General features: G+C 42.7%; 1 protein-coding gene across 9 annotated transcripts in view; it reads left to right on the top strand.

Moving 5' to 3' along the window:
• Positions 1-24,286, top strand: part of DAG1 (dystroglycan 1) — a 68,468-nt gene that overhangs the window by 27,399 nt on the left and 16,783 nt on the right. For all 9 annotated transcript variants that reach the window (XM_068559552.1, XM_068559543.1, XM_068559547.1 and 6 more), the window contains one exon: positions 22,523-22,919. In XM_068559552.1, coding sequence (XP_068415653.1) covers positions 22,635-22,919 — 285 coding nt within the window. In that variant the 5' untranslated portion in view covers positions 22,523-22,634. The remainder of the gene's footprint in view (positions 1-22,522; positions 22,920-24,286) is intronic.

The raw sequence follows: 24,286 nt of genomic DNA, 5'->3' as shown, positions 1-24,286 counted from the left end.
CTTATGGAAAAAGAAAAGGAATTGCAGAAGTATTATTTAATTTGCCATTTGCCTAAGTTATCTCTGTTCATGCTGTTGATTATAATTGTAGCTGGTGTTGTTTCATTCCATGTTTGCCTAGAAAACAAGGTTTCTAAGAACAGACATAGATTTATAAAATTATTTTTTAAAAATCCTGTCGGCCAAAAAATTGCTGTTGGTCCATTGCACCCGGTGTTGCTCTGCTCTCTCGAGTGCTGTGACCTCTGATAGTCACTGACCTCTTTCCTGTTCCATCCCCAGAGGACAGCCACACCTGAAGTTCTGTTGGGCAGGACCACTGCTTTCCTATTGAGGTGTAGATGAAGTTAGAACACGTTCATTCTCCTTGAGAATGTTTTGGACGTGGGACTTCCCTGATGGTCCAATGGTTAAGAATCTGCACTCCCAACGCAGGGGGCCTGCGGTTTGATCCCTGGTCAGGGAACTAGATCCTGCATGGTGCAACTAAGAGCCTGCATGCCGCAACTAAAAGAGCCCGCGTGCCACAACTAAAGGTCCTGCATGCCGCAATGAAGATCCCGTGTGCCACAACTAAGACCCGGCACAGCCAAATAAATAAATATTTTTTTAAAAAAGAGAATGTTTTGGACATGATTCCTTTAAAGCCTGTTGTGTCACAGCCCATAATAAGTGCTGTGCGCTAACCATGTACAGGCCTTGGTGCCCAGGCGCTACACTCGTTGCTGTGGCTCATCCAGCAGGATATGAGCTACAAAGAAGTAACCAGTACCAGACAGGTGCACACCGGTCCTGTTTGAGGTGCTCACTGAAGCTTAGATTCCTGTTGAGGTTGAGGCCTTGTCACTTTCTTGCTCCATGGTCAGTGTCAAATTCAAGTACTTAATAGTCTGTAAAAGCAAAAGATAGCTGAGATCCCTGGATGCATTGCAAGTAATCAAAAAAACATATGCAAGCTTTAAATTAGTCTTCTTTGAACTAACTGCAGTTGTTTACAGGGTGGACTCTCTCAGAAACTGCTGCTCAAGTTTGCAGCTGCACTAATGCTTGGGGTACGAGAGGTGGAAACTCTGGTGTCAAGAGCCTGCTGGGTGACTTCCTGCTTCTTAGCCTTTCTGCAAGTAGAGAGCTGGAGTGACTTTTTGAGGCGTCCGTAGATTATGAGTTTATAAAGAGAGCTTGACTTGAAAACAAAACAAGAAACTCCAGCTCTCTAGATAAATGCTACTGGTAATTTACTTATTTTTAGTTCTTTGTCACAGAGAATTCTGGATTTTCTTCTAATCATTTGCTGAATATAGAGGTAATGATCTAAGGCTGGCAAAGGACTGGAGGGCTGCTCTCTCCCTTGGGATGAGAAGCATCTCCGAGGAGCTCATGTCTCCATTTGCTCCCCCTCCAGTTCTGAGTCAGGTTGATGGGTGAGACATCTACTTGGGTAGTAATAGTCAGCGAAATCCCTAAAAGGATCTGACTGCTGTTTTTGTGGCCATTTCCTTAATCCAGTAAGAATGTCTCTAGCCTAGCATGTCTTGCTGCCTTAGGATGAACAGCTTGACAAGAGTGTGGAGAGTACTCTCTCCAGTCCCTGTTGGTTGTTGCCCTGACTGTCTTGTCTCTGCGTCTCCCACTCCCCCATACAGAAATCTATGTAGGGACAGAGACCAAATCCTGTTTTATCAGTCAGGCTTTACAGGACAGCTTGGTCTGAGAAGATAGAATCAGAGCTCCATCTAGTTTACTCAGACCTTCTCTTTTGCCTGTGACCTTTCTGCCTTCCTGTCCCTTTACTGACCAAGGAAGCTCTGAGGGGTAAGCAGCGGCTATCCCTATGGTTCTGTGAGGGGCCAGCCTGTTAGGAGGACTGTTGCCATGAATCCCTCACAGTGTCATCTTTATCCCTGTGTGAGATAAATGCAGAGGTTCCTGACTCTTGATTAGATCTGTTCTTAAGACCACAGAACTTAACAAGATTCATTGGATTGGTATACAATGAGAAGACATAAAATAAACTTGTCATTTACAAAAGAGGTCTTTTAAGTAGTTAGCTCCCAGCACAAATGATTTACATAGAGCCTGGGAAGGGCAGGGTGCCTCTGTGCTCGCATTAGAAGCCAGTTGAAGATTCCTGGGAAAAGAAGATAGAGTATCTGAAGAATTAAGCTGTGGGCTGGTGGGAATCTTTTGTTCATTTGGGCTATGGGAGTCTATTTGTGCCTGACAGTGGCCCAGCTTGGAAATTTAGACGATCTTGGCTCTGTTTGGAAGAAGAAAACAACACCTTCGTGCATCAGGAGATGCTGGCCACTACTGAAAAGTACTTGGTAGCTGTTACTTTCTCCCCAGTACTTGGGAGTATGTAAATTGTAGCTGTACCCATTTGATAAGACAGACGATCCTCTGCATTTGTCCTTCCCTTATCTGTATTTGCTTTTAATTTTTAATCCTTGGGTTCTAAAAGTCAGGAACTAATTTCCAAATAATTACTACTGAGTGGAAACCCACTTTTTCCTTTGTGCTAAGGGAGTGATCAAAGCCTGCAGGAAGAGGAGGTAGAAGCAGGGGGAGGAGGTAGAAGCAGGGGGAGGTGAGGACAAGGGCATCTTCAAGGATTTCTTCAGTTGTGTTATACCTGGGTGTAAATCTGTTGTGGCAGACAGTGACTGGGGATCTCCTGGAGCTTTGAGGAGGGGGAAAGCACTTGGGAGTAATACATTTCCTCCATCTTACTTGGTGTAGAGGTACCTGAACTGGATATATTGTATTTCTCTGAATCAGTGCTGTGATCCTTGAAGAGCAGCCCCATATCCTCTACTGGGGATATCCTTGTACCGGTGTGCAATCAGCCAGAAGTTGCTGGGATTGGCCCAGGAGCTTTGCCTTCACCGGTTCACTGGGAGCTGGTACTTTCAGGTGCCACTCTAGGCCTGATTCCGAGGTCACACTTGGCATGACCTTCTTCTGCTCAGCATTGGCCTTGTTCACTGCTTCACTGCCTGGTCATAGAGTGGCTGTGGCTTTGCAGAGCAGGGGTTCCAAGAGTCTTCAAGGCCATCTTTTGGCTCTTTTGCTCCAGCCTTTGGAAACACAGCCCTAAAACCTACCAGAGAAGTTTGTGATTATTTAGATTTTGCAGCTGTAGCAAGGCTGAGGTAGGTAGAAGGACGAATCAGAGCCATATGTGGGAGGGAAGGAATTCTTCTAGCAAGGAAGTCTGAGCAAAGGGAGTGGGTGCTAGTTGTGTCTTGTCCTTCTATAAACAAGGTTTGGCAATTTCTGGCGTGGTTGAAATGTTCTTGATGGTCAAGCCTTAAGAATGTGGCCCCAAAAAAGAATGTGGCCAAAAGCAGGTCACAGCTTTAAACACTGAAGGCTGAGTATTTGCCTAGATAAACACTCAGAACAATGACACCTTACAGTGAAAGTGCAAGAGCTCCCAGTCACCGTGGGCCAGGATACCCCTGTCTGGCTCCTGAGGCCTGTATTGTGAGGTTGCTGGCAGGATCAAGGGCTGCAGTAATGGGGGACCTGAGTAGGGAGCTGGGAGTGGCTGTGGCCACCCCAATATTTCTCATCTCATTCCTCTGTTCTGGAGTCTGATTAGCCAGTTAGGTAAGGAAGGCCAGCAGTCAACAATCTTTTTCTAACCTTAATTCATTGAAGTCAGATTAGCATATTAGTTTTGAGCTGTGGTACTTATTTTTAGTCTTTTGTAGTATAATGGAAAAAATACCAGAAAGCTCAGCTTTTAACTTCAAAGTGTGAAATCAGATGATTACTTGCTTTGTGCTTGGTGAATCATTTTGGGGATTTAGGTGAAACCCTGTTGCTATTCCCTGATATCTGAGTGCCTGCTTGGTGCTAGGCATCAGTTGGGGAAGAGGGCAGCAGAGCATATGTGGCGTCAGACCCCTGCAGTGGACCTCTTCTCTCTCCTTCCTCTCTGGGCAACCTTTGGCATTCAGCCTTGACCCGACAGATAATTGACCATTCTGCCCTCACAGTGTAGTCCCAGCTCTACCTTTGTACTGAGATGAGGAAGGGGTTGGATAGCCAGAGGAAGTTTGGGGAGTCAGAACGCAACTTTTATTTTCTAGTAAGCACCTACTTGGAAAACACTTATATAAGTATTTAGTTTATTACCTCTTGTGTTTTATGATTTAGTAATGTATGTAAATCTTAATTGACTATTTTTGTATGAAATTTGGGAAGACTACATGCATAGCAAATGAAGCTTCACACCTAGTACAGGGTAGGTAGTCGGTAAATATACACTGAAGTGTTAACTATTGTTGGGCTCTCTTGAGATAATTGTAATTTACTTTAATTGGGTTCTTGGATGCCACAAGGGTATGCAAATGTAGTAACTCATTCCCACTTGTATTCTGCTGAGTCTGGCCACCCACCTCTCACACTTGCTCCCCTACTTCCACCCCACCTCCAAGTCCAGCTGCTGCAGCCAAATGGACAGTTAGGCCTGGTCCTTATCTTTGAGCTCAGTTTATCCTTTTCCAGCCTCAGTGCCCTACCTGGGCATCGATGATTAGAAGACTGGACCTAAGCCTTATAAGTTTTTTCCGAAGTCTAATTGGTGTGACACTTGAGTAATGTGGGTTTTAAAAAAATATTTATAATTGTAGTAAAATATACATAACGTAAAATTTGCCTCCTTAACCATTAAATTTTTAAAACATTGTGGTAAACAAAACAACATAAAACGTAACCATCTTAACTGTTTTAAGTGTGCAGTTGAGTACTGAGTAATGTTTAACAGCAGCATATGGAGTTCAGTGGAGTGTAGAAGGAACTGTTTTTCAGTGAGCTTTATCACATAAGATGTTACAAATCTACTCAGGCTAAAAACCACGGTCCAGTGGAGAATGGCCTTTCAGCCCTGGCTTCTGAACCTTGTCTTTCTTCCCTTCCTCTAGGATGTGTTTGCACCTGAGTGAGTTTGTACCCAGGTAGAAAGCCTTTACTTCCTTCCTGCCTTTGTTGAGAAACCGAACCACCGTCAGCAGAAATCAGTGCCCTTCCGGGACCTCTGCTTTTCGTATCTGTGATAACAGAGTTTCCAAGAGTTTTCCAAGTGAGAAAAGCATTCAAATAGCTTTTGTGTTTGATAGACTGTTGAGCAGTGCTTGTTTCTCACAGGTGGTAATTTTTTTCTTCCACATATTTTTACTTTTAAATCTCTTGCTGTGTATGTGGCCCTGGACTCTTGGTGGGTTCCCAAGCTCCCTGATGGTGTCTTCGCCAGGCTGCCCCCACGCCTCTGATGATACTCCCACGGGACACAGGCCAGACAGGAACTTGCTTTGTGTCAGAGAAACCTCATCTGCCTCCTGAGTAGTGAACGATTTTAGGGTGACACCTTGCATCTTCACCAGTGACTTGGCTCAAACCTTCCTCATCTGACCCCAAGGTGTGAAAAAGTCCTGTTTTAAACTCAAAGCAGAGCAATCTGCCTGTCTTTTTGGTGTTTGAAGCCCAAGTAAACAATGACTTCACACTATTGTTTTCCATTGTGTTGAGTACATCCTGTTGGCCATCAGATTGAGCAGTTTTAAACTGGTTAACCCTCTAGAATTTTTAGATTAATATTAGACTGACATTTAACATTTACTTTTAACTTCTGAGTGTCTGGACAAAAGCCTTTTTGCTAGATGGAACCTAAAGTGGTTGTTTCAGTTAAGATTATTCCTTTTGACCATTTAAAACAAGGTCATGGAATTTTATTATTTTAGTTTTGTTTTAAGAAGAAAATCCCATTTTCCTTAAGTGTTTTAATTACATCGTGAATGGTAGCAATTTGACAGTTTAAATACTATTTTTAGGTAATATAGCTATTAGAGATTTAGGGGTTCCTGCGAGTGGTGGGCTGGGCTGCCTCTGCTTCGTTTTGTGTGGTTAATAATGGGTTGAATCCCACAACTTTTCCTTCATTCTTAGAAAATAAAAACTAGTAGGGAGCCATTCTTTCAGAGTTTTTAGTTAAGATACTTTGAAGTTTCAGTCTCTGTAGGTTTTTCTGCACGTGAGGAAGCGTTAAGTTTACTATAAATTGAGTTAATGTCATGTATGCATTTGTTCCACGCGTTTTTTGAGTGGAAAGTTTTTATTGACTGAGCCTCCTCCATGCATGCGGCACTCATTAGCTCTGGGAGGTAGCCAGTGCTGGAACAGAGCTGCTTCTCTCCTGGGGCTGGAATTCCAGAGGGAATCTTCTAGTTCCCAGGGATCCAAGTCTGTCTGGACAGGGTAGAGTCACAAGGCGCTCACACACGCTCGATCTCCTCTCCCCCCCACCAACCCCAAACGTGCTTCATTTGCATATAGATAGGGATTAGTGACAGGAAGGAGCCCAGAAGGATTCTTTCCTCAGATGTCTGGGGTCCTCACCTACCCCTGTATAATGCTTTTGAGTCTCTGGTTGTGTCCCTGCCGATTGATCTGGTAAACTTTATTTATTTTTTATAAATTTATTTAATTTGTTTATTTTTGGCTGCGTTGGGTCTTCGTTCAAGGGGGGGCTACTCTTTGTTGCGGTGCGCGGGCTTTTCATTGTGGTGGCTTCTCTTGTTGCGGAGCACGGGTTCCAGGTGCTCGGGCTTCAGTAGTTGTGGCTCGTGGGCTCTGGAACGCAGGCTCAGTAGTCGTGACGCATGGGCTTAGGTGCTCTGCGGCATGTGGGATCTTCCTGGACCAGGGCTCGAACCCAAGTCCCCTGCATTGGCAGGCGGCTTCTCAACCACTGCGCCACCAGGGAAGCCCTGATCTGGTAAACTTTAAATACACCTGCCTCCAGGGCAGATTTTATGTATTTTGTTTTACAAAGAGCACCACCTTTTAGGCACTGCTGAAAACTTGGCTTTTTATTTCTGCCCATCACTGGAGAGTCCCCAGTGTCACAGTTGGAGAAAGGAAGTATGCCCATTTTTCACATTGTATGCCATGGCTTGTTGAGCAGGTGTTCAGAACGCCAGGGGCTTCACCAAGGCTCTGGGAAGGTCCCTCTTACCCCCCCCAGAGTTGGATTTTGCTGGGGTCTGGAGCAGTGCCGAGCTCAGACTTAGTGGCAGACATTGCACTGGGGACTGGCACAGAGGAATGAGTTACCCATTCCCACTACCCGTTTCTCAGCAGGAGAGCTTCAGCAGTGTCAATCAGCCAAACAGTGGTGAGTTCAGCTGAGACATATTCTTGGGCTACCCTTAGCACTTGCTGGTATTCCAGAGGGTATAATGTGAGTGTGCATGTGCAGTGTTGAAATGAATGGCTGTGTCAGGAAGACTGGGTGACTGACGTAGTCTTTTCTCTGGTTCCTCAGCACCTTCTCCTCCCACCGTCTTCTGGCCACAGGCTCTGTATGACCATGGTTGAGTGTTACCTCTCTTTAGGCCTTGGTTCTGAAAACTGAGGAGGAGGATCTCTGTAGTGCCTCCATCTCTGGATGACCAAGTGTGTGAGTATGAGACTATGTGGAAAGCCTTCCAGAGGGATGTCCTAATAGTGGTGTTTGGATGCAGCCTGACAAGTTCCTAGCACAGGGAGACGTGACCGTTGTTTATAGGAAGCCAGTATCAGAAAGACACAAGGCTGCTTTTTGCCAGTTTGCAAAAAGATCTTTTCTTCCCAGAACATGGAAAACCAACACATAGCAGCAGTTGGAGTTGTGCCCTGGACAATGCCTGCTTGCTAAATGCAGAGCACTTAGTCATGCCCATGAAACAGATACCCCGTGTCATCATATGTCCACAGATAGCATACTGGGCTTATGTTCCTGGTAGGACAGGGTGTGTCTCATACTGTTGCTGTTTTCAAATAAGCTGAGAATTTTTAAATGGAGAATCAGATTAGAAAAGCAGAAGATCAACTGGATCTAATAAGTAGAAAAATAAGTACACAAAAGAATAAAGGCATCAGAAGAAGATTAAAAAAAAAAAATGTCCTGTATCCTCTCCATTCATTTATTACCTGTATGCTTGGCATACATCAGTGATTGCAACAGGTGCATTCCTGCCCTTCCCTTCTACAACTTACAGTCTTGCGGAGTGTTGGTTGAGCTGAGCCATTTACTAAATAATAGTTAATATGTATAAGAAAGGAAAAGTTATAGAAAGCACTATGCAACAGTAAAGAAAACACTAAAGTTACAATTTAAGATAGTATAAAACAAAAGACTTAGAGAATTTAAAAAATTAAGTGATAAAATAAACTATAAAAGGGGTACAAAAGCACAGACAATTAAAAAACTGGGAGATATTAAAAAAACAAAACAAAACATAAAAGAGCTTGAAGAAAAGCCTTAAATTTGGGGGCAGTTTATAAGGATCTGAGGAGAAGACCACCACCCAGGATATGGAGAACACCAGGTGTTGAAGAGCTGGGTGTTTCCTTCCTTGCCTTTCCTGGTAGAGGACCTCACAAAGGTCACTGGGAGTTAAGTGGTTCTTGGAACTGATGCCTGCAGGACCCCAGCTTCTAAGTCCGTGATCATTTGGTGTCCCCCTCGAGAAGTGTGGCACTTAACACTGCTGGCAAGTCTGGTGGACAAAAGTGTTTTTCATGTTGCTTTAATTTTCTTTTCCTTGATTACTAGTGAGGTTGAGCATCTTTTTGTATGTTTATTGCTTTCAGGTTTTCTTTTCTGTGAATCACTTGTTTGTTATCTCTTCAACCCATTTTTATTGTTTTAGGGCACTTGATATATTTTGATAGGGATCCTTCAGCTATCACATGCACTGAAAAAGCTCTCTCCCAGGCTGTGGTTGGTCCTTTTTATTTTCTTTATGGTATCCTTTATTGTACAGAAATTTAAAATTCTAATTCAAATTTATCTTTTTTTTTTTTAGGTTAAAACATTTTTTTGGAAATAATTGTGGATTCACATGCAGTTGTTAAAAATAATACTGAGAGATCTCGTATGCCCTTTACCCAGTTTCCCCCCATGATAACATCTTAAATAATAGTACAATATCACAACCAGGATATTGACATTGATACTATCAAAATACAGAACATTTTCATCACCACAAGGATCTGTCACGTTGCCCTTTCATAGCCACATCTTTCCCTCATGTCCTAACTCCCTCTTTAATTCCTGGCAACCACTAATCTGTTCTCTGTTTCTATAATTTTGTCACTTCAAGAGTGTTATATAAATGGGGACTTCCCTGGTGTTCCAGTGGTTAAGGATCCCAGCTTCCACTGCAGGGGACATGAGTTCAGTCCCTGGTCAGGGAAGTAAGATCCTGCATGCTGCGGTGTGGCCAAAAAAAATTTTTTTTTAAATAAATTTATTTATTTATTTATTTTTGGCTGTGTTGGGTCTTTGTTGCTGTGTGCGGGCTTTCTCTAGTTGAGGAGAGCGGGGGCTACTCTTTGTTGCGGTGCATGGGCTTCTCATTGCGGCGGCTTTTTGTTGCGGAGCGCGGGCTCTAGGCGTGTGGGCTTCAGTAATTGTGGCGCGTGAGCTCAGCAGTTGTGGCTTGCAGGCTCTAGAGCGCAGGCTCAGTAGTTGCGGCACACAGGCTTAGTTGCTCCGTAGCATGTGGGATCTTCCCGGACCAGGGCTCGAACCCGAGACCCCTGCATTGGCAGGCGGATTCTTAACCACTGTGCCACCAGGGAAGCCCTGCGGCCAAAATTTTTTAAAAATTAATTAATTAATTTAAAAATTAATGTTATATAAATGAAATCATATACTGTGTAACCATTTGGGATTAACATTTTTCACACCACATAATTCCCTTGAGGTTCGTCCAAATTGTTGAGTGTGTCAATTCAAAAGTTCATTCCTTTTTATTGCTCACTAGTATTCCATGGTATGGATGTACCACAGTTTAACCATTCATCTGTTGAAGGGACGTCTGGGTTGTACCATTTGTTGAAAATGGTTGTACCATTTGTTGTACCATTTGTTTCTCCCCCATTTAATTGCTTTGTACCTTTGTCAAAAATCAGTTGAGCGTTCTTGTTTAGGTCTATTTCTGTAGTCTGTATTCTGTGCCATTGATTTATGTGTTTGCCCCTCAACCAATACAGTCTCTTTTTTTAAAATATTTATTTATTTTCCTTATTTTTTTTTTTGGCTGCATTGGGTCTTAGTTGCAGCACACGGGATCTTTGTTGAGGCATACAGGATCTTTTTGTTACAGCACATGGTCTGCTCAGGTTTCTCTAGTTGTGGCACTTGGGCTTCTCTCTAGTTGTGGCACAGGGGCTCCAGGGCGCATGGGCTCCAGAGCGCTTGGGCTCTGTAGTTTGCGGCACGTGGGCTCTCCTGTTGAGGTGTGAGAGCTCAATAGTGGCACGTGGGCTTAGTTGCCCCACGGCATGTGGGATCTTAGTTCCCAAACCAGGGATTGAACGAATGAACGAATATCCCCTGAATTGGAAGGTGGATTCTTTAGCACTGGACCACCAGGGAAGTCCCCACCAATACAGTCTTGATTCCTTAGCTCTCTAAGTCGATATTAGGTAGAATAATTCCTCTTTAGTCTTCTTTTATTTTTTAAAATTTATTTATTTGGTTGTGCCGGGTCTTAGTTGCGGCAGGTGGGCTCCTTAGTTGCAGCTCATGGGCTCCTTAGTTGTGGCTTGCCAGCTCCTTAGTTGTGGCATGCAAACTCTTAGTTGCGGCATGCATGTGGGATCTAGTTCCCTGACCAGGGCTCGAACCCAGGCCCCCTGCACTGGGAGCATGGAGTCTTAACCACCGCGCCACTAGAGAAGTCCCTAATTCCTCTTTATTCTTCTTGTTCAAAATTGTTATTGTGTTGAGAAGCTGGAGCTGGTGTATTAAATTTAAGAATATGCAGATTATGACCTGCTGAATGAGGGGGCACAAGCCATCCACATGATGTCAGCAGGTAGCTCCCTCAGCATCTGAGCTCCCAGTTTGGGGAAGTGAAAACCATAGGGTCGTTTTGATTGAAGGTGCAGTTCCAATCCGCCCACACAAAGGAAGTGAAGTCACAAGGTCTGTTACTTACAGATCCCAGAAATAAGGGGGTGGGCAATGAGCCAGGGTAAGGGCAGTCATCCGTCTCAGGTCACAAGCGAGCAGGAGATAGAGAGCACCTATTACTTACATGGTGGTTGGGGCAGAGGTCCCTTATTTTTCAGGGGCTCAACTCTAAGTGGATATTTTAAAAGATGCCCCAGGAAAAGCAAAGCGGGAATTTATGGTGGGAATCTTAAGCTCAGATCCTTATTGGAATGTCCAGACTCTGGGAAATGCCTAGGCAGCAAATCAAAATAGTTGTTTTTCTCATCACAGCTATTTTATTTTATTTTATTTTTAACATCTTTATTGGAGCATAATTGCTTCACAGTGCTGCGTTAGCTTCTGCAGCACAACAAAGTGAATCAGTTACATGCATACACACATCCCCATATCCCCTCCCTCTTGCACCTCCCTCCCACCCTCCCTATCCCACCCCTCTAGGTGGTCACAAAGTACTGAGCTGATCTCCCTGTGCTATGCAGCTGCTTCCCACTAGCTATCTGTTTTACATTTGGTAGTCATCACAGCTATTTTAGTTCCTTTGCCTTTCCATATAAATTTTTCTAAATTAATTAATTAATTTTTTGGGTTACATTGGGTCTTCATTGCTGCACGCGGGCTTTCTTTAGTTGCGGCAAGTGGGGGCTACTCTTCGTTGTGGTGTGCGGGCTTCTCATTGTGGTGGCTTCTCTTGTTGCAGAGCATGGGCTCTAGGTGCGCGGGCTTCAGTAGTTGTGGCATGCGGGCTCAGTAGTTGTGGCTCACGGGCTTAGCTGCTCCGCGGCATGTGGGATCTTCCTGGACCAGGGATCAAACCTGTGTCCCCTGCATTGGCAGGCAGATTCTTAACCACTGTGCCACCAGGGAAGTCCTAATATAAATTTTAGAATAATCTTGTCTCTATATACAAATATTCTTACTGGGATTTTGATAGGAATTACGTTAAACCTTGAATTAGTTTTCTAGGGCTGCTGTAAAAAATTAATACAACTTTAGTGGCTTAGAATAACACACACAATTATTCTCTCATAGTTCTGGAGACCAGAAGTCTAAAATTAAGGTGTTGGCAAGGGCTGTGCTCCTTTTGTGGACTCTGGGGAAGAATCTATTCCTTGTCTCCTCTAGCTTCTGGTGGCTGCCACTATTCTTTGGCATTCCTTGGCTTATGGCCACATCACTCCAATCTGTGCCTCAGCCTTCACATCCCCTTCTCCATCTGTGTGTGTGTATAATCTCTCTCTGCGTCTCTCTTATAATGAAAATTGTGATTGGATTTATAATCATCTCCCCAGGTCAAGATTTGTAATTTAATCACACCTGCAAAGACTTCCCTTGTAAAGTACATTTGCACATTTTAGGAATTAGGACCTGGTATCTTTGGGCAACCATTATTTAGCCTATTACAAACCTGTATATCAGTTTGGGGAGAATTGACATCTTTACCGTGTTGAGCTTTCCAGTCCATTAACACAGTATATCTTTCCATTTGTTTAGATCTTTGATTTCTTTCACCAGTGTTGTATGGTTTTCAGCATACAAATTCTGTACATGTTTTGTTAGATTTACACCTAGATATTTCATTTTTTAAGCAATTTAAATGGTATTATCTTTTAAATTTGGTGTCTGCATGTTCATTTCTAGCATACAGAAATAAAACTGATTTTTTAAAAAAATAAATTTATTATTTATTGGCTGAGTTTGGTCCTTCTTGCTGCGCATGGGCTTTCTCTAGTTGTGGCAAGTGGGGGCTGCTCTTCGTTGTGGTGTGTGGGCTTCTCATTGTGGTGGCTTCTCTTGTTGCTGAGCACGGGCTCTAGGCATGCGGGCTTCAGCAGTTGTGGCTTGTGAGCTCTAGAGCGCAGGCTCAGTAGTTGTGGTGCACGGGCTTAGTTGTTCCGCAACATGTGGGATCTTCCTGGACCAGGGCTTGAACCCGTGTCCCCTGCATTGGCAGGCGGATTCTTAACCACTGTGCCACCAGGGAAGCCCTGCGGCCAAAATTTTTTAAAAATTAATTAATTAATTTAAAAATTAATGTTATATAAATGAAATCATATACTGTGTAACCATTTGGGATTAACATTTTTCACACCACATAATTCCCTTGAGGTTCGTCCAAATTGTTGAGTGTGTCAATTCAAAAGTTCATTCCTTTTTATTGCTCACTAGTATTCCATGGTATGGATGTACCACAGTTTAACCATTCATCTGTTGAAGGGACGTCTGGGTTGTACCATTTGTTGAAAATGGTTGTACCATTTGTTGTACCATTTGTTTCTCCCCCATTTAATTGCTTTGTACCTTTGTCAAAAATCAGTTGAGCGTTCTTGTTTAGGTCTATTTCTGTAGTCTGTATTCTGTGCCATTGATTTATGTGTTTGCCCCTCAACCAATACAGTCTCTTTTTTTAAAATATTTATTTATTTTCCTTATTTTTTTTTTTGGCTGCATTGGGTCTTAGTTGCAGCACACGGGATCTTTGTTGAGGCATACAGGATCTTTTTGTTACAGCACATGGTCTGCTCAGGTTTCTCTAGTTGTGGCACTTGGGCTTCTCTCTAGTTGTGGCACAGGGGCTCCAGGGCGCATGGGCTCCAGAGCGCTTGGGCTCTGTAGTTTGCGGCACGTGGGCTCTCCTGTTGAGGTGTGAGAGCTCAATAGTGGCACGTGGGCTTAGTTGCCCCACGGCATGTGGGATCTTAGTTCCCAAACCAGGGATTGAACGAATGAACGAATATCCCCTGAATTGGAAGGTGGATTCTTTAGCACTGGACCACCAGGGAAGTCCCCACCAATACAGTCTTGATTCCTTAGCTCTCTAAGTCGATATTAGGTAGAATAATTCCTCTTTAGTCTTCTTTTATTTTTTAAAATTTATTTATTTGGTTGTGCCGGGTCTTAGTTGCGGCAGGTGGGCTCCTTAGTTGCAGCTCATGGGCTCCTTAGTTGTGGCTTGCCAGCTCCTTAGTTGTGGCATGCAAACTCTTAGTTGCGGCATGCATGTGGGATCTAGTTCCCTGACCAGGGCTCGAACCCAGGCCCCCTGCACTGGGAGCATGGAGTCTTAACCACCGCGCCACTAGAGAAGTCCCTAATTCCTCTTTATTCTTCTTGTTCAAAATTGTTATTGTGTTGAGAAGCTGGAGCTGGTGTATTAAATTTAAGAATATGCAGATTATGACCTGCTGAATGAGGGGGCACAAGCCATCCACATGATGTCAGCAGGTAGCTCCCTCAGCATCTGAGCTCCCAGTTTGGGGAAGTGAAAACCATAGGGTCGTTTTGATTGAAGGTGCAGTTCCAATCCGCCCACACAAAGGAAGTGAAGTCACAAGGTCTGTTACTTACAGATCCCAGAAATAAGGGGGTGGGCAATGAGCCAGGGTAAGGGCAGTCATCCGTCTCAGGTCACAAGCGAGCAGGAGATAGAGAGCACCTATTACTTACATGGTGGTTGGGGCAGAGGTCCCTTATTTTTCAGGGGCTCAACTCTAAGTGGATATTTTAAAAGATGCCCCAGGAAAAGCAAAGCGGGAATTTATGGTGGGAATCTTAAGCTCAGATCCTTATTGGAATGTCCAGACTCTGGGAAATGCCTAGGCAGCAAATCAAAATAGTTGTTTTTCTCATCACAGCTATTTTATTTTATTTTATTTTTAACATCTTTATTGGAGCATAATTGCTTCACAGTGCTGCGTTAGCTTCTGCAGCACAACAAAGTGAATCAGTTACATGCATACACACATCCCCATATCCCCTCCCTCTTGCACCTCCCTCCCACCCTCCCTATCCCACCCCTCTAGGTGGTCACAAAGTACTGAGCTGATCTCCCTGTGCTATGCAGCTGCTTCCCACTAGCTATCTGTTTTACATTTGGTAGTCATCACAGCTATTTTAGTTCCTTTGCCTTTCCATATAAATTTTTCTAAATTAATTAATTAATTTTTTGGGTTACATTGGGTCTTCATTGCTGCACGCGGGCTTTCTTTAGTTGCGGCAAGTGGGGGCTACTCTTCGTTGTGGTGTGCGGGCTTCTCATTGTGGTGGCTTCTCTTGTTGCAGAGCATGGGCTCTAGGTGCGCGGGCTTCAGTAGTTGTGGCATGCGGGCTCAGTAGTTGTGGCTCACGGGCTTAGCTGCTCCGCGGCATGTGGGATCTTCCTGGACCAGGGATCAAACCTGTGTCCCCTGCATTGGCAGGCAGATTCTTAACCACTGTGCCACCAGGGAAGTCCTAATATAAATTTTAGAATAATCTTGTCTCTATATACAAATATTCTTACTGGGATTTTGATAGGAATTACGTTAAACCTTGAATTAGTTTTCTAGGGCTGCTGTAAAAAATTAATACAACTTTAGTGGCTTAGAATAACACACACAATTATTCTCTCATAGTTCTGGAGACCAGAAGTCTAAAATTAAGGTGTTGGCAAGGGCTGTGCTCCTTTTGTGGACTCTGGGGAAGAATCTATTCCTTGTCTCCTCTAGCTTCTGGTGGCTGCCACTATTCTTTGGCATTCCTTGGCTTATGGCCACATCACTCCAATCTGTGCCTCAGCCTTCACATCCCCTTCTCCATCTGTGTGTGTGTATAATCTCTCTCTGCGTCTCTCTTATAATGAAAATTGTGATTGGATTTATAATCATCTCCCCAGGTCAAGATTTGTAATTTAATCACACCTGCAAAGACTTCCCTTGTAAAGTACATTTGCACATTTTAGGAATTAGGACCTGGTATCTTTGGGCAACCATTATTTAGCCTATTACAAACCTGTATATCAGTTTGGGGAGAATTGACATCTTTACCGTGTTGAGCTTTCCAGTCCATTAACACAGTATATCTTTCCATTTGTTTAGATCTTTGATTTCTTTCACCAGTGTTGTATGGTTTTCAGCATACAAATTCTGTACATGTTTTGTTAGATTTACACCTAGATATTTCATTTTTTAAGCAATTTAAATGGTATTATCTTTTAAATTTGGTGTCTGCATGTTCATTTCTAGCATACAGAAATAAAACTGATTTTTTAAAAAAATAAATTTATTATTTATTGGCTGAGTTTGGTCCTTCTTGCTGCGCATGGGCTTTCTCTAGTTGTGGCAAGTGGGGGCTGCTCTTCGTTGTGGTGTGTGGGCTTCTCATTGTGGTGGCTTCTCTTGTTGCTGAGCACGGGCTCTAGGCATGCGGGCTTCAGCAGTTGTGGCTTGTGAGCTCTAGAGCGCAGGCTCAGTAGTTGTGGTGCACGGGCTTAGTTGTTCCGCAACATGTGGGATCTTCCTGGACCAGGGCTTGAACCCGTGTCCCCTGCATTGGCAGGCGGATTCTTAACCACTGCGCCACCAGGGAAGTCTTACAACTGATTTTTGTATGTTTGTTTTATATCCTGTGGCCTTGCCAAACTTACTTGTTAGTTCTAGGAGTTTGTTTTGTGGATTCCTTGGGATTTTCTACATAGACAATTATGTTATCTGCAAGTAGGGAGAGTTTTATTTTTTTAACTTTATTTATTTTTGGCTGTGTTGGGTCTTCGTTGCTGTGTGCGGGCTTTTCCTAGTTGCAGAGAGCAGGGGCTACTCTTTGTTGCGGTACACGGGCTTCTCATTGCGGTGGCTTCTCTTGTCATGGAGCATGGACTCTAGGCGCGTGGGCTTTAGTAGTTGCAGCACACAGGCTCAGTAGTTGTGTCATGAGGGCCCCAGAGCACATGGGCTTCAGTAGTTGCGGCACGTGGGCCCAGTAGTTGCGGCTTGTGGGCTTTAGAGCGTGGGCTCAGTAGTTGTGGCACACAGTTTTATTTTTAAGTCCCTACAGTTTTAGTTTTTCCTTTACCATCTACATGCCTTTTGTTTCCTTTTCTTGCCTTATTATGCTGGCTAGAACTTCTAGCACTATGTCAAATAAGAGTGGTAGGGGACTTCCCTGGTGGTGCACTGGTTGAGAATCCGCCTGCCAATGCAGGGGACACGGGTTAGATCCCTGGTCCAGGAAGATCCCACATGCTGCGGAGCAGCTAAGCCTGTGTGTCACAACTGCTGAGCCCGCTCTCTAGAGCCCACGAGCCACAACTGTGCTGCAGTTACTGAGCTTGCATGCTGCAATTACGGAAGCCTATAGCCAGCGCTCCACAGCAAGAGAAGCCACCGCAATGAGAAGCCTGTGCACCGCAACAAAGAGTAGCCCCCCCTCGCCGCAACTAGAGAAAGCCCATGGACAGCAATGAAGACCCAACGCAGCCAAAAAAAAAAACAGTGGTGAGAGCAGACATCCTTGCCTTGTTTCTGATCTTAAGGAGAAAGCATTCAGTCTATCACCATTAGATGCTCTTTATCAAATTGAGAAAGTTGTCCTCTGTTCCTGTGTTTCTGAGATTGTTTATCATGACTGGGTGTTGAATTTTGTTAGGTACTTTTTCTGCGTTAATTAATATGATCATGTGATTTTTGTTCTTTAGTCTGTTAATATGGCGGATTACGTTGATTGATTTTCAGATATTGAACTGACCTTGTACCCTGAAACAAGTGCTACTTGGTTACGGTATATAATTCTTTGTATATATTGCTAAATTCTATTTCTTAATGTTTTGTTAAAAATTTTGTGTCTGTTCATCTGCATTTTCTTCTCTTTTTTTTTTTTTTGGTATTGTCTTTGATGTTGGTGTCAGGGTAATGTTAGCGTCATAAAATGAATAGGCAAGTGTTTCTTCCTTCTACTTTCTGGAAAAGACTGTGTAGAATTGGTGTTAATTCTTTAAATATTTAGTAGAATTTATTAGTGAAGCTGTCTGGGCCTAGAGATTTCTTTTTGTGGGAGTTTTTAAATTATAAATTTTTTAAAATTACAAATTTTGAGGAATTGGTCCGTTTCATTTGAATTATCAAAATCTGTGAGTTATTTGGTAGTATTTCCTTATTATCCTTTTTGACGTCTGCAGGATCTGTAGTGATATCCCCTGTCTCAGTCCTGATATTGGTAATTTGTTTATAGAAATTTGTCAATTTTATTAATCTTTTCAAAGAACCAGTTTTTTGTTTATTGATTTTTTTTCTGTTGTTTTCAATTTTATTGATTTCTGTGCTTTACTGTTTCCTTCCTTCTGCTTGCTTTTGGTTTATTTTGCTCTTTTTTTTTTTTGAGATTCTTGATGTGGGAGCATAGATTATTGATTTGAGACTTTTCCTTCTTTTTCTAATGGTTTCAGTGCTAGAAATTCACCCCTAAGAGCTGCTTTAGCTGTGTTCCACAAATTTTACTATAACCCCACAAATGTATATTTAGTTCAGTGTAACATTTTATTTCCCTTGAGACTTCCTCTCTGACACAGGAATTATTTAGAAGTACATTGTATAGTTTTCAAGTTTTGAAGATTTTCTTATTATCCTTGTGTTACTGATTTCTAATTTGACTCCATTGGGGTTGGAGAACATTTCAGTATTATTTCAGTTCCTTTAAATTTGTTGAGATTTTTTTCATGGCCCCAGATGTGATCTCTCAGGGTATATGTTCTGTGGACATTTGAAAAGAATATATGTTCTGTTGTCAGAACATAAATGTTGATTAAATCATATTGATTGATAGCATGTTTTAGTTCTTTTGTACCCTTGGTGATTTTCTTTCTAGTTGTTCTATCATTTGTTGAGAGAGTGATATTGACATTTCCAACTAGAATTGTTGATTTGTTTATTTTTCCTTTCAGTTCTATCAGTTTTTGCTTCTCATGGTTCTGCAACTCTGTTTGGTGCATATACATTGAGGATTAGTATTCTTCTTGATGGATTGACCCTTTTATCATTATATAATGTACCTCTCTGTCTTTGATAATTTTCTTTGTTCTGAAGTCTACTTTATCTGATATAAATACAGCTCCTCTTGCTTTCTTTTAATTATTGTTTGCATGATATATCTTTTCCCATCCTTTTACTTTCTACCTATCTTTTTCATCTTGGTGTTGTCATCTGTTGATTGTCTTTTTTTCATTCAGTTTGGGATCTTCTTGGTTCTTGGCATGATGAGTGATTTTTCAGCTTTTTTTTTTTTTTTTTTTTTTGGTGGGGGGCTGTACCGCATGGCTTGCAGGATCTTAATTCCCTGACCAGGGATTGAACCCGGGCCTACGGCAGTGAAAGCACCAAGTCCTAACCACTGGACTGCCAGGGAATTCCCATGATGAGTGATTTTTGATTGAAACTTGAACAATTTTGTATTTTGTTCTGAAACTCTAGATTCTGTTTTAGCTGGCTTTTGTTTGACACTTGCCCGGCAGAGGAAGGGTAGAGGAGGCACTGCCTGATTACTGGGAAGTTTAGATAGAAGCCCAGGTTCCCCACTCAGCCTTTGTTGACACCTGAAGGCAGGTGAAGTCCTTGTTACTGCTGGTTGAGGGTGGGAGTTCTAGTTCCCTAGGCCTCACGACTGCTGAGCAATGGTTAAAGTTCTGACTCTCCACCAGTCTTCCTCTGACACCATCCCAGCAGGGATGGGGAGAGGCTCCTTCTTATTGCTTGGGTGGGAATATAGAAATCCAGGTTCCCCTTGTGGTTTCCACTGACACCAAGGGGCTGAAGGTAGAGGGTGGTGCATTGTTGCTAGCCAGTGAGGATGAAAGTCCCAGCTCCCTCCCCAGTGGAGATATCAGGGTGCCTTGTTACAGCCTCATGAGGGTGGAAGTCTTGGCTCCCCACTTGGCCTTTGTAGGCATGGGTGGGAGTGGGGCCACAGTTTTTTCTGTGGTGTTTTGCTAGAATAGGGCTGTTACTGTCTAAATGTTTTATGTCTTGCTAGGTTACCCCCTTCTTGCTCCTTTGGATAAAGAGAGCAGACTTTTGTTAGGACGTTTTTTGTTTCATCTGTTGGCATTTCTGGGTTGCCAGCTTCTTCAGCTCCCAATTCTGGTATACATGAGGCAAAAGAAAACCCAAGGAACCTCACTGCTGTGTCATTGCTTGAATCCTGGGGTCCCTAGCTGGTCTGCCTTCTTCTCTTGACTGTTTAAGAGTCTCATGTTTATTTTATATATATAATATCTAGGATTTTCCCTTGTATTTAGTGGGAAACTAAGGAGAAGTACATCTATTTCATCTTCCTAGAAGTGAAAGTCCAATGGTCTTTTTCTTTTATGTTTTGTGTTTTTTGATATCTTTTAAAAATGAAATCCTTCCTTATTCTGACATTCTGCTATATTCTAAACATTTTAAAGTTCTGCTTTTTACATTTATGTATCTAATCCACCTGGGATTTATCTTGTTTTTGATGGAGAAGTGACAGAAGAACCTAATTGTGTTTTTTTTCTACATAGATAGCCACTTGTCCTGGCGCCTTTGAACAGCTTCTTTGCAAGCAGGTTTTGGGCTCTCCCTCTGGTTCCACAGTCCAGTGTCTACTCTGCCCCATGTGACACTGCCTTAAATACAGTAGCTTTGTGATAAGTCTTGGTTTGGTAGGATAGGACTCCCAGCCCTCAAAATTGTTTTACTTTCTTGGGTTTTGTCTTTGTCTCATGACTTTTAGTTCAGAAACAAAATAAGAACAGGAATAACGAAGTCAATAACAAAAAAAACCTTTTGGCATTGGCTTGGATTTGCATTGACTTTAGAGTACGCTGCCTGTTTCAGTGGCCTTGTTTTCTTCAGCAATTTTATTTACTTTGCATTACCCAGGTCAAAAAATATCACGTGGCTCCTCAACAGCTTGGCTCAGGGCAGGGCTTCATCGTTTTCCAGAATGGGAAATTGCTTGTGATGGCTGTGGCCACCTGTGGGCACCCAGAAAGTCCCACAGTGCATCTGTGTGGCTGCCAGCCTTAGAGCAGGGTCATGAGCTGCTTGAAGCTGGTGTGGGGGAGAGGGGACAATGTGCAGGGTTTTAGTCACTGTTGGGGGTGGGGGGCAAGAGAGTTCAAATAAGTTTCGTTCACTAGCACTGAGTTAGCAAGTATATGCAATATGTGGGGTGTAAGCAGTGGGTGGTTGCCACACTTCTCTGTGCAAAATACTTGGCTTTTCAATTTTTTTCAAAAGTATTTTTTTAAGACTTAATAATTGTAATATTTGCCACATTGTTTTATCTCTATATATGCATGCACATGGGTTTTTTTTTTCCCCTTGGACCATTTCAAAGTGAGTTGCAGAGATTTTTGATACTTCATCCCTAAATACTTCAAAATTGAGGACAATCTGTTATTGAGCCACACCACCATCATCTCACCTAAGAAAATTAACAATAAATCTAATCTCCAGCCCACATGCACAATTCCTCAGTTATCCCTTTGGGAGCTGATCTTGTGTGTTTTTTGTTTTTTTTTAAAAGTAAATCCAACACAAATGAACCTATCTATGAAACAAATGGAATCAGGGCCATAGAGAATAGACTGGTGGTTACCAAGGGGGTGGGGGGTAAGAGAGGGTTGGATTAGGAGTTTGGAATTAGCAGATGCAAACTGGTATATATAGAATGGATAAACAAGGCCCTACTGTATAGCACAGGTAACTATATTCAATATCCTATGATAAACCATAATGGAAAAGAATATGAAAAAGAATGTACATATACGTATAACTGAGTCACTTTGCTGTACAACAGTAATTAGCACAACATTGTAATTCAACTATACTTCAATACAAAATAAATTTAAAAAGTAAATCCAGGGTCCAGTCAAGATGTACACACTGCATCTGGTTGCAGTCTTTAAATCTAGAATAGTCCCCTTGTATTTAGAGGCGTCAGATTTGGAAAGACCAGACCAGCTATCTTGTAGAAGGTCCCACATTCTAGATTTGTCTGATTGTGTCTTCATGGCCCTGTGGTTCCTATGAACTGGAAGTTAGTTGTAGAGCGGCACTACCCAACAGAAATATAATGTGATCCACATATGTCATTTAATATTTTCCGGTAGTCACATGAAAAAAAAATAAAAATAAGCAGGTGGAATTAATTTTAATAATATATTTAATATCTTTATTATGTACTATTTATTAATATTTATTTACTTAACTATACTTAATATTTTATATCCAAAATATTATTTCAATATGTAATCAATATTTTTAAAGTATTAGAGATTTTACATTCTTTTTTTTTTAGATTAATTAATTTATTTATTTAGGCTGTGCCAGGTCTTAGTTGCGGCATACAGACTTCTTAGTTGCGGCATGCGGACTCTTAGTTGTGGCATGCATGCAGGATCTAGTTCCCCGACCAGGGATCGAACCCTGGCCCCCCTGCATTGGGAGTGCAGAGTCTTACCCACTGGACCACTAGGGAAGTCCCTAACGTTCCTTTTTTATACTTAGTTTTCAGAATCCACGGTGTGCTTTATACTTAATGGGCCAGCCACATTTCCAGTGTTCAGTAGCCACATGTAGCTGGTGGCTCTGTACTGGACAGTGCAGGGTGAGACTTGATCCAACTCAGAGTAGATATTTTTGGCAGGAACACCTAGGGGGTAGTAACTGCCTGTGCTCAACTTTGAAACCATGGAAGTTGCTGAAGTCTGAGTCTACTCTTCTTCTTTTTCAGGCTTTGGGTGCTCTGGGATGGAGCAGGTGTGCAGAGGCTGAGGACCCAGTTCTGGGACCACGTCACTTGCTTCCTTTCTTAGACTATCTGCTTGAGCAGACTTGAGCCCGGGATGAGGATGTCTGTGGCCCTCTCGCTGCTGCTCCCCCTCTGGGGGAGGACCTTTCTCCTTCTGCTATCTGTGGCTGTGACTCAGTCCCGCTGGCCCAGTGAGCCTTCGGAGGCCGTCAGGGACTGGGAGAACCAGCTCGAGGCGTCCATGCACTCAGTACTCTCAGACCTCCATGAGGCTGTTCCCACGGTGGTTGGCATTCCTGATGGCACCGCTGTCGTCGGACGCTCATTTCGAGTGACCATTCCAACAGATTTAATTGCCTCCAATGGAGAAGTCATCAAGGTGAGACTGGATATAAACTGTAAATGAGGAATAATTCTCATCTTCCATTTTAGTTTTGATTTTAGTGTTAATTTTAGGTTTTTTTAGTTTTTTAGTTTAGGTTTAGTTTTTCAGTTTTCGAGGAATTCTGAGCTCAGTTCTTCCAGGACCTGCTAAGTGTTCCTTAAGAGAGGGACAGCCACTGACGTTCACTAGAGGGTCCCCATATATCTCAGAATAGCATCCTAAACCTTTATTTTTGCCCCATTTTGAGGGTGTCACCATTAAAAAGCTTTTACATATGTACTCTGGAAGATCTTTTGGTCATCAAGTTAAGGATTTGATGGAAGGGCCTGTGTATAGGAAATGGTCTGCTTTCATTAACCATGGGATTAAACCCAAGAAATATGGAACTTTTAAATGCTTTGAACCTATTTTTTTTTTCTTTTAATATTTATTTATTTATTTATTTATGGCTGTGTTGGGTCTTCGTTTCTGTGTGAGGGCTTTCTCCAGTTGCGGCAAGCGGGGGCCACTTTTCATCGCGGTGCGCAGGCCTCTCACTATCGTGGCCTCTCCTGTTGGGGAGCACAGGCTCCAGACGCGCAGGCTCAGTAGTTTTGGCTCACGGGCCCAGCCACTCCACAGCATGTGGGATCTTTCCAGACCAGGGCTCGAACCCGTGTCCCCTGCATTGGCAGGCGGATTCTCAACCACTGCACCACCAGGGAAGCCCTGAACCTATTTTTTAAAAATAAGGTATGAGTAAATATTGGAGTTTTGCTTTGCTTTGGTGTTCTATGTTTACTAATGTATTTGGTCACTTAAGAACAAAAATTAGTACTTAAATTTCAGCCTCGCCTCATCTCCTTTTGGGGAGGCAACCCAGAAAACAAGGGGATCTGAGATCTTTGTAACTGAAGAGTGTCTTGTCCAACCCAGGGTGGAAATTAGTTGAAACAGGAAGCTTTTGTGTGAAGAAGTAACATCCCTTTGGGGTTGTGGGACCTTGGAATTTCCCCTACTTTCTGATTGAGTTTGCATGGGAGCCCTGTGGGTGGGTGGGGTGTACTCCTCAAGCTATGAACATCTCCTAGAGCAGATGTCAGCACACTTTTTCTTAAAAAAAGCCAGATAGTAAGTATTTTTTTGGCTTTGCTGGCCATATGGTTTCTGTTGCAACTCCTCAACTTTGCCAGTGTAGTATGAAAGTAGCCATAGACAATATGCAAGCGAATGGACATGGCTCTGTTCCAATAAAACTTTTTTTTAAAAATAAATTTATTTATTTATTTATTTAATTTATTTTTGACTGCATTGGGTTTTTGTTGCTGTACACGGGCTTTTCTCTAGTTGCGGCGAGCTGGGCTACTCTTCGTTATGGTGCG

Source organism: Eschrichtius robustus, chromosome 12 (assembly GCF_028021215.1).
Source record: "Eschrichtius robustus isolate mEscRob2 chromosome 12, mEscRob2.pri, whole genome shotgun sequence".
Classification (NCBI taxonomy): domain Eukaryota; kingdom Metazoa; phylum Chordata; class Mammalia; order Artiodactyla; family Eschrichtiidae; genus Eschrichtius; species Eschrichtius robustus.
This window is presented reverse-complemented; position numbering and strand designations above follow the sequence as displayed.